This window comes from Plasmodium fragile, assembly GCF_000956335.1.
Source record: "Plasmodium fragile strain nilgiri unplaced genomic scaffold supercont1.6, whole genome shotgun sequence".
Lineage (NCBI taxonomy): Eukaryota > Apicomplexa > Aconoidasida > Haemosporida > Plasmodiidae > Plasmodium > Plasmodium fragile.
Window position 1 is genome coordinate 445,928 of NW_012192586.1, and position 9,414 is coordinate 455,341.

General features: G+C 43.5%; 3 protein-coding genes across 3 annotated transcripts; all 3 read right to left on the bottom strand.

The window, feature by feature from the left end:
• Positions 1-1,337: 1,337 nt before the first annotated feature.
• Positions 1,338-2,914, bottom strand: AK88_00806 (uncharacterized protein; the record flags this gene model as incomplete). The annotated part of the gene is made up of 3 exons (XM_012478450.1): positions 1,338-1,818; positions 1,915-2,329; positions 2,443-2,914. The coding sequence occupies 3 exons, from the start codon at positions 2,912-2,914 to the stop codon at positions 1,338-1,340; spliced, it is 1,368 nt and encodes a 455-aa protein (XP_012333873.1).
• Positions 2,915-3,291: 377 nt separating this feature from the next.
• AK88_00807 (uncharacterized protein) lies at positions 3,292-5,373 on the bottom strand (the record flags this gene model as incomplete). Its single annotated transcript, XM_012478451.1, has 1 exon — positions 3,292-5,373. The coding sequence occupies one exon, from the start codon at positions 5,371-5,373 to the stop codon at positions 3,292-3,294; it is 2,082 nt and encodes a 693-aa protein (XP_012333874.1).
• A 1,179-nt stretch (positions 5,374-6,552) lies between these two features.
• AK88_00808 (uncharacterized protein) lies at positions 6,553-8,052 on the bottom strand (the record flags this gene model as incomplete). Its single annotated transcript, XM_012478452.1, has 2 exons — positions 6,553-6,739; positions 6,827-8,052. 2 exons carry the CDS (start codon positions 8,050-8,052, stop codon positions 6,553-6,555), a joined length of 1,413 nt encoding a protein of 470 aa, XP_012333875.1.
• Positions 8,053-9,414: the final 1,362 nt, after the last annotated feature.

The following is a 9,414-nucleotide window of genomic DNA, read 5'->3' on the forward strand; positions in this document are numbered from 1 at the left end:
CGAAAAAAAAAAAAAAAAAAAAAAGGAGGAAGAGCACACCCGGGACGGGGGCCTTCACGAAAACGCAAACACTCTACAAAAGGCCCACGCACATGACGATCTTGTATCTATACTCATTTTGCTCAACCTGTTTGCAAAAAACCCCTCATCGACGCATCTCTGCAGGAAGGAGGTACAAATGTCATATTCACACCTTCACAAAAAAAAAAAAAAAAACAAAAAAGTTAAGTAGTTTGCTTTGCCATTGGGGTCAAATGCTCAGCTGAGCTGTGGAGAAGGGCAAAAAAAAAAAAAAAAAAAAAAAAAAAAACACACAAATGTTAATCAGTATTTATGAACCAAGTTTACCACCCGAGCAACCCAGAGCACAGCACAGCAGAGAAGCCCAAAAGGGGTGTAAGGGCCCCGGAGAGGGCGATAAAAATGTGTGCATCGTGCCTTGAGGGGAAGTGCGCGATGCCAAATGTACATACATATGTGTGAACCCTTCGAATGCATGCATCCCTCTGCAAAAAAAAGGCGAATGGAATGACTGCGCCATGTAAACTCATGCTGTTATTTATTTTATTTTTGTTATTATTATTTATATATTTTTGTGTAGGGGGGAAGAGTCCCTTGCGTGAGGTGCGTACCATTTTAATTGCTGTTGTTGCAGCAGATGACTCCAACAAGATGGTGAACAAAGCAAATGCTATACGGCGACGTCACATACACCGGCCAGGGTGCGGGCCGGTGAGTCCGTCTCAACGCCAACCCATTTAAGAAGAAACTCTGCATAGAGGCAGGGGTGTCCAATTACCCCCCCCTTTAACTCAAGTATGCTCGATCAAATATCACTTTCACAAACTGTTCTACCGCGAGGGAGGAAAAAAAAAAAAGGAAAAAATGAGAACCGCGTTAAATCGTACACACATAATAATAACATAAGGGGGAAATCGCTTGCCAAATCAGATCAAAATTTTATAAAGACAGAGTATGCATTACACGAAAGTAGGTTACCCCCCAATACACGTGCAGGTAAATATACCAATGTATGTCATACGCGGCGGCACGCCTGCATTAATATGGCAGAGACCCACTCACAGTTGAATCAAACGAGAAGAAACATATACAAATAAGAATAAACAAAAAAGGAGACTCAAAAAAAGAAATATATATATATAGCGGAAGAGAGGGGAAGCAGAGAATGGTATGGTTAGAATAGGTTTTACTACCCATGGGTGGAGCAGACACACCAAACCGACTGACCGTACATCTGCTCCGCCGACACAGCTACATAATACTACCATGTACATGTCGCAGTGTAAAAAAAAAAAAAAAAAAAAAAAAAAAAATGCTCAGCGTACATTGTCGCCGTCCCAAAACACTATCTTATTCCACTGGGTAAGCAGAAGCATTTTGAGTGCCAAATGAAAAACAGAAGAGGCATGGAAAAGCCTAATCGTATTGTAGTGCGGAATGAGTCTTAGCTTTTTACACCTGACAGAAGCTGCTTGTAATTGTGAGCAGCGAACGCACTGGGGATACAATCTCTGCTTGGTGTCGTATAATTTAAAAAATTTCAGTATGGATCTGAGGAGTTTTCTTTTTCTGTAATAATGAATCATGTCCTTAATGACTTGTACAGGTGGTTGGTGATCTCCTATGAACCTATCATGGCAACTGAGTCCGCATGTGTGGCATCCCGTTTCCTTGCAGAACCGCCTCAACACTTCTATTTCCCTCTTGGTGGCGTACTTCATGTCTTTGTTGAGGCTCTTCCTTGGATTGGAGTACACGCCTGGCATCTTCACGTCGCTCGGCGAAAACTTGTTGTAGCTGCGGTGGGGTGGTGGTGAGAGAAGTTAAGGGGTTCATATGAAGCGGCGGATGTGATGCGATTGATCGGGTACAGCTCCCCCTCCCCCCACTTACGTGCCGCCACACATCTTAAAGAATAAATTAGTCAGGACAAAGTAGCGCAAGTAATTGAAGGTGAGCAGACTCAGCTTATTTATGCGAGTCAACACAAACTTCTTAGTGCACTGGTAGAAGAGGTGATATTTATTTGTTAGCTTGGTGTTTATATAGTAGTCGGAGCTATTGTATATGATTGTCTTGACCAGGCGTCCTTCGTACTGATTGAAGAGGGCTCGTATGAGAATCGCCTGAACAAACTCCGAGGCCACATTTATATAATAATTCACCAGGTTCAATTGGAAAAAGCCAATCACCCTCGAGACGTAATTGGAGCCACTCACTTCTAATATGTACGCCTGCGTCCTTTGCGACACGATGTTCATGTAGTGGAAGAGGAGGAAGGACGAGGCCAGCTGGACAATGTACACGACTGCGGGGGGGGCAAGCGGTTATGTGACGACGCGGTTATGTGACGACGCGGTGATGTGACGAAGCGGTGAATGGGTGAAGGGGTGAAGCGGTGAAGAGAGCGAAGCAACTCACCCAGGAAACGCAACACGAGGGTGCCGAAGAAACCAACCAGGCCACGCAAAATGTTATTCTTTATGTAGGTCCCCTCCAACAAGTAAAACGAATTAATCAGCAGAGAAGTCCTATCAGCAAGAAACTTATTTAAAAAGCGAACAGATAAAAGGTTCGAAAGTGTGGACACGGACCTCAAGCTAACATATCTCTTGAGCAGCTTGGGAGACTGTTTTATAAAATAAAAAATTTTGCTTCGGTTAAGGTTATTATAATTTACACTCTCCAATGCCCGGCAGCTATTGTATATCATGTTCACTTCATTTTTAAAAAAGCATTCATTACATAACCTCTTGCGAATGTGCTTTCCTTTATTGAATAGGACATTCAGCGGCACGTTGTAGCTCTGCTCATTTTTGTATATGGACTTGACGAAAAATAAGTTAATAAAGAATAAAAGCAGCAGGGATAAAATGATTGAAACGATTTTCATTTTTCTTCTCGAGTGGAATGTCTGTGCATGCTAATCATTTGTCTAGAGGCCAGTTTGTGTGTGTGTGTGGGGGGTTTTGTTCTGTTTCTCGGTGTGTCCTCGCTGAACCAGTTTCTCTTCCACCTCCGCTACCACTTTTCGCTGCTTATCCACGTGTCTGCGGAAATGCCTCAACAAAATGTCCAGGGGGGGGAAAAAAAAAAAAAAAAAAAAAAAAAAAAAAAAAAAAAAAAAAAAAAAAAAAAAGGATGAGAAGGGGGGAAGTGGGAACGGGTCAAAATGGCACATAAAAAAAGAAGAGTAACAACTGCAGGGGGATTACCCTCAGCGTGCGCTCATAAGGACGGCAAATTGGCTTCGCCGCAATGCCCCCCCCGTCAGGCGAAGTAGGGAGTCAAAATCCAGCACAAAAAAATTTGGGACAGAGAAAAAATGAGGATCAACACGTTAATCCGCTTTATGTTTAGGTGATTGGAGAGGCTGGAGTCATCGTGCACGTACAGGTGAATGGACTTAAAGAGTTGCATCATCTGCACACTGACTGTGACGTAAAAGTAAATCTGTGTCAACCGATACATGGTCCGGCTATTTAGAAACAGGACGACATTGTACGGGCTAAAGCTCGACAACGGGGGTGCACTCATACTCTTGAAGGCATTGTGTGGGCTCTTGTTCACTAACACATTCGCATTCGACTCATCTTTGCCCTGCATGTCTTCTGGTATCCCGTATAAAGAAGCACATGTAAAGTGTAACAGGTAAAAGAAAAATTTGGTTATTATTAACCCACACAGAATTACAAACTTGTATGAAATGAAGGAGAGGATGTGCAAAAAGGAGAGGTTAATATCCCGGCATGTGAGCAAAAACAAGAATTTAATAATTGCTGTTTCGAAGAAGAGCAGGAGAAAAACATAAGATGTTATGTTGAAGAGGTTGTCCGGGTTAAATACAAAATTATTTTTTTGAGCTGTGATTGTTAGGGTATACAGAAGGATGTATGTGATGCTCGACATGAGTGGTATGTACAGGTCCGCTTTGAAAATACCCATATTACTACTGTAGTCGATGTAATTTATATCGTTTGAGTTGTGTCTCCCGGGGTTCCCTCGCTGTGTATCTGCACCACCACCTACACTGCTTCCCCCATTCACTCCGCCAACGTCGCTCACACCGCTAACCCCGCTCAAGCCACTTCCCATGCTGCCGACCCCCCCTGCGCCCTTTTTGGGGTCAAAGAAAAAACTCTGGTTATGAGCAAAGGGGCTACTTGCGCCCCCCTTCACAAGACTAGTGCTCTCCTCCGTGCTATGCGAATAGGCCTGGGAAGCTCCCTTATTAAATGAAAATGCAGAGGTGTAGTTCTTGTTGTGGTGACGACCACTCCCGATCATCCTCTCCAAGTGAGTATATACATAATAAGTCCTGGACTCACACAGAGCCTTCCGTATGTACACATAAGGTACCAGAATGAATAATATTTTATTTACCACATAAGAATGAGTCACATCAAAGTACCCTCTCAGTAGGGACAATTTATTTCCAACAAAGCTGGTGTCATGACTTTCAATTTTTTTTTCAATCTCATTCATAACCATGTTAGCAACTTTCTGTTTCATTATATTATTAATAGGATCATTTGTTTGTACTGTGTTTGTTAGACTTTCAAATATGTTATGCATGATCCCTTTGCTCGGTTTGGGCTCCACGTCGTCTGTCCTGTTGCTCCATCGCTCCGACTGGGGGAAGGCACTTGTACTCACTTGGCTGCAACTCATGTTGCTACTGTCTGCTTTAAATGGTTGAGACGGGATAAGTACCTGCGTCTTCATTTCCTGCTGGTTATACATGCTTCCATTTACAAAGTGCAGACGATTGTCTGCTCCCTGCGCTTCGTTCTTCGCCCCCACATGGTGTGGGTACATGCCGTCCCTTCTGCCTTCTTGGCTGGGAACCTTGTTCGTGTTTTGAAAATTAGGGTTCGCGCTTGACCCGCCGGGGTGGAAGGGGCCTCCTGATGTGGGGTACATTCCACCGCTAGCGGAGTGACTCACTTCACTTGGCGCGTAGAACTCGCTCCGCTTGCTACCCCATACGGGGTGCGCGTTGACATAACTGGGTGGCGCAGCACTGGCCGCGCCCAGGTCGTTGGGGTTGAGGAAGTTGTGCTGCAAATTTGCGCCACTCACATTGCCCCCGACGTGACCTCCGTCCCCGTCCAGGCTGTAGATGGCCGGACCGACGTGCAGACCCCTGTCCACGTTACTTTCACTTGGCGACGCGTCCGTGTACGTTCTATGTCCCATCATGGTGTCCATGCCAGACCTACCAGCCAAATTCATTTGGCTATTCCTCACGTAATTCATGCTACTCCATGACTCCTGTTCCTTCTCCTTGGCATTGTTCACCTTTCGCCTGCCGTGCATGTTGCTGTCGGCATAGCTGTTATTGTAATTCATCGTTGGGACGGGCTGACAAGCACGCAAAGGGGTGGGACGACACCTCTTCTTTTTCTTCCTTTCCTTTCTCTCTCTCTTTTCAGCACCAATGTGCGCACGTCCGAATGTACATACTTAATTCATGCATATGTACATCTGTTTCGCTAGCTCGTTTACGTACGCACGTGGAGCGCTAATTTTTAAGAAAAAAAAAAATATAAATAAAAATATGAACACGTTCAGGTAAATATTTGCATATAACTGCGCACAAAAGTGGGGAGTAAGTATCCAGCCACATTTAAATGCTTCATACTTACGTATGCAACAGGAAAATAATTCATTTGAGTTGAAATCGAATTGTAGCTGCTTATGAGTGAATTAAAAAGGGACTGCAAACGATGCAAAGAAATAAAAAAAAAAAAAAGCAGAAAAAGGGAATAAAAACCGGCAAGAGAAAAAGAAGAAAAAAAAAAAAAAAGAAAAAAGGGAGCAACAAAAATGGTGGGGTTTATAAATCGTAATTTATATGCAGCTCCCACAGTGCCATACGCATGATCGTCCCTTGGCCTCGCATAAGGCGAGATCGCGGCATGGCATGGGCCTCACTGAAAGGTGACTCGCAAGGCGCGTCAACAAGCACTCACATATAACAAAAGCGCAATGGCTAAGAAGATACAAATGCCTTTGCACAGCATGTGATTATGTACATGCGACAAAATAAATTCAAAATAAACTCAAAATAAATTCAAAATTAAAAAAAAAAAGAAAAAAACATATTATGCCATTATTTCCTACCCCCACTGACACCCTGTGCCGCTTTATTCAAACGTGACGATGATGTAGCAGCTACGTTAACTTCCGCAGGACGACGGGGAGGGGACTTTCCACTAATGTACAAGTTGCGCCCAGCTTAACACTTTTCTGTGCATCTTTACCTGCTCACGTGTTTACCCTTTTTTTGTTTTTAATCACATCAGTAAAACACATGGTGTAGTGTACAACCCTGAGGTAAACCCCCTGGATGGAACAGCGTGGTATGTTTCCCCCCCCTCGTGCCATATCCCTGCCAACTCATCACATCCTAGGGTACACCCGCGAACGCATAAAAGTATGCACCACCTGTGTGCAGGATAAACAAAAAAAGGTGGACGTTTGTAAACGCTTCAGAACTTCTTCTGCTTCTTCCATCCTGGGGGCAGACTACCCGTTACCCTGCGCCTGCTTCTTCCCTGGTGGGCGAACCAACTCGTCGCAGTCATATAAGTAATGGTTACTGAGCGACGCGTGTAAAACTTCGTCCCGCTTGCTCTCGGTGAACAAATCGGAGTAGTCCTCCTTTTGGCAGAGACGCACGAGGGTGAATCCGTGCTTTGCGGCGAGGTAGTACCTGTACGGGGTGAAGCAATGTCATGTAGTGGAAGCAAATGGGGGCAAGCAATATGAACATGGGTAACCATACCGCTGTGTAACGTACCTCCAGAAGACGCAGCTCCGCAGAGTGACCGCCTCATTAGCATAGTAGTGCTCATCTGAGTCCAAAATGTAAACCGTTTGGTTCTTCAAAGAGGTTAGGGGATAGCTGAAGGGAGGGATGTGCACCTTTTTCAGTTCAACGCTTTTGTCTTGCCTATTAAGGAACTCCGTTATGTACACGTATTTTTCATTATCATCTGTGTAAACCCCATCCGACTGGTTGGGGAAAGATAGTATGGAAGAGACGAAGTGTTTGTTGTACACATTCAGCTGATTTAAAACGTCTGTGTTGTAGGACAAGCTGGTAAAGTAAAGGCGTAATGCCAAAATTAGGTAAAAGGTGTCGTCTGAAGAAATGTTCATTTCATCCTCCGAGATAGCACTTACATAAGGGTTCAATACATCTGCTAATACGTTTTTTAATTTTACATTTTTGCCCATGTATATGTACGAATTGATGAGGAAGAAAAACACACTAATGTTAAGAAATGCCGGTGCTTTCCTCACAACGTCTTCTATGTTCATATAATTTTGAACAACTTGATCCTTCATATGTTCGTATGCTTCTACCAAATCAATCCTGTTTTCACTTACGCTGTACAATACGTTGCTTAGGGACTTGTACAAAGACATGAAAGGCACATGTACCTTTTCCCGATCGTAGTAGTAGCTATTAATGCGGAAATAATTTTCCCTCTTCGTAACAGCATCCTGTTTAATTATGTCACCCATGTGTTGTTGCAGGTGACCTCCCAATTGCTTTATTGCCTCGAGGACGTAGTAGAGCAACACTTTGGGTGACACTCTAATTCCACAGATGGTTAAAATTTTGAGCAACTTGGTCATTTGCAAAAACTCTTCTTCGTTCCCTTTGCCCACTTCACTATTGTTGCCACTTGCATGCCTGTCCTGTACATAACTTTTTATGTTGCGCACTTCTCCATTCAATATGTCTTTTTCACATGACCCCATGCACAGTTGCACCATTTCGTCCTCTCGCGGATACCCACCCCAGTGCTCCTCAAAAATGGATTTCACTTTTGCCTCATGTTCTTTTCTCCTCTGAACTAAATCCTCCACCGAGTCTGCATAATTTAAAATGGCATTTTTCAACCCGTTTACGTCTTTCATGGAGGAGAAATAATGTCCTCTTCGTATAGCCCGCACGTCGTTGCATCGTCGCTGCAGGGTTGGGAAAACGCTACGAGTTATGCTGAACGTCTTCATTGGGGGGGTAGTACAGAAATAAGCATTGGCGAAGCAGTTGGCTTTAACATATAAACAACGTTGTGATGTTTATTGGGAATAATTTATCTGGACATATGGGACTTCATTGTTGTGTGCACTCAATAAGTAGTACTCACTTTTCGTGCTAAAATCGCCTGAACAGGTCACGCAGTTTTTCCACTTTTTTTTTTTTTTTTTTTTTTATTCGCTTCTATCGCCTGTGAGCCAAAAATATTGGAAACAGCATAATGCTTCTTCGGGGGAAGGGAATAAATTACTCAGTCACATTTTGCACCTGTTCGAGCTTCTTCTCCTTTTTGAGATAGCAAAACATGTGTGTGCGTGTCATATGGCGCAAGGGTGCAGGCTTTTTTTTTTTTTTTTTTTTTTTTTTCTTCACTTCTTTGAGCGATATCATTTTTGGGGTGTGGGGGGGAAAGAAAGACGACATGGAGACCCCTGTGCACAAACAACCTTCGCAAGCATTTACCTGTTTGTTGTCCCCCCAGTAGCCATTTTTCGCCTATGTGCGGTATTAAATTAGGGCACATCACACAATGCTGCAGCGAGGGAGTGGATATTGTTCTACCTTTTTAAAAGTGGCGTCGTTTCGGTGACGCTGAATTGAACGGTCCGCCAGGGAGAGGCCATAGGCACTCAAATGAATACGTAACAAGGTACCTCATGCACATGTAGGTATATGTATATATTTATATATGCATTTTTTTTTCTTTGTCCTCACCCCATTCGGAATACCGGGGGCAAACAAAAAATGACACATAGAGTTTTTTGTCAAATGAGGAGACCATTTAACCGTGCTGGCTACAACACGGGCAGGTGACAATCCATGTTACAGTATCACATGGGGCAGTGTGATGTCTGCACCAGTGGTCACCACCCGGCCCACCTGCTCTTAGAAGTGATGCAGTTCGCTTGAACACTGTGTAAAAAATTTTGTAGAAACGTTTTTCGAATCGGTTGATAAACCATTTAAAAGATATGGACACACGCAAGGGTGGGTGTCTGTCATGAGAGAGTTTTTGTTTTTTTTTTTTTAAGCGAGCACGAAAGGGCCCAGATATAAAAACGTACGCACATGTACACATGTGTGTGTGTTCAAACAAAAAAAGGTCCACAGGGAAGGATATCATGTGGGGGTAGAAAGAGAGAGGGAGAATGGTCGGCGGGGGGGCCTGCACCGCACAAATGTAAGGGTGCAAAAAATGCAATAAAAAAAAAGAAAATGCACATGCGGATCGGGATGAAGAAGAAGGTGAAGCCCAAATGTAGCAACACGCATGGTATAATAATGAACGGGTAGAAATTTTATAAAATGCAAAAAAAAAATAAATAAATTAAAAA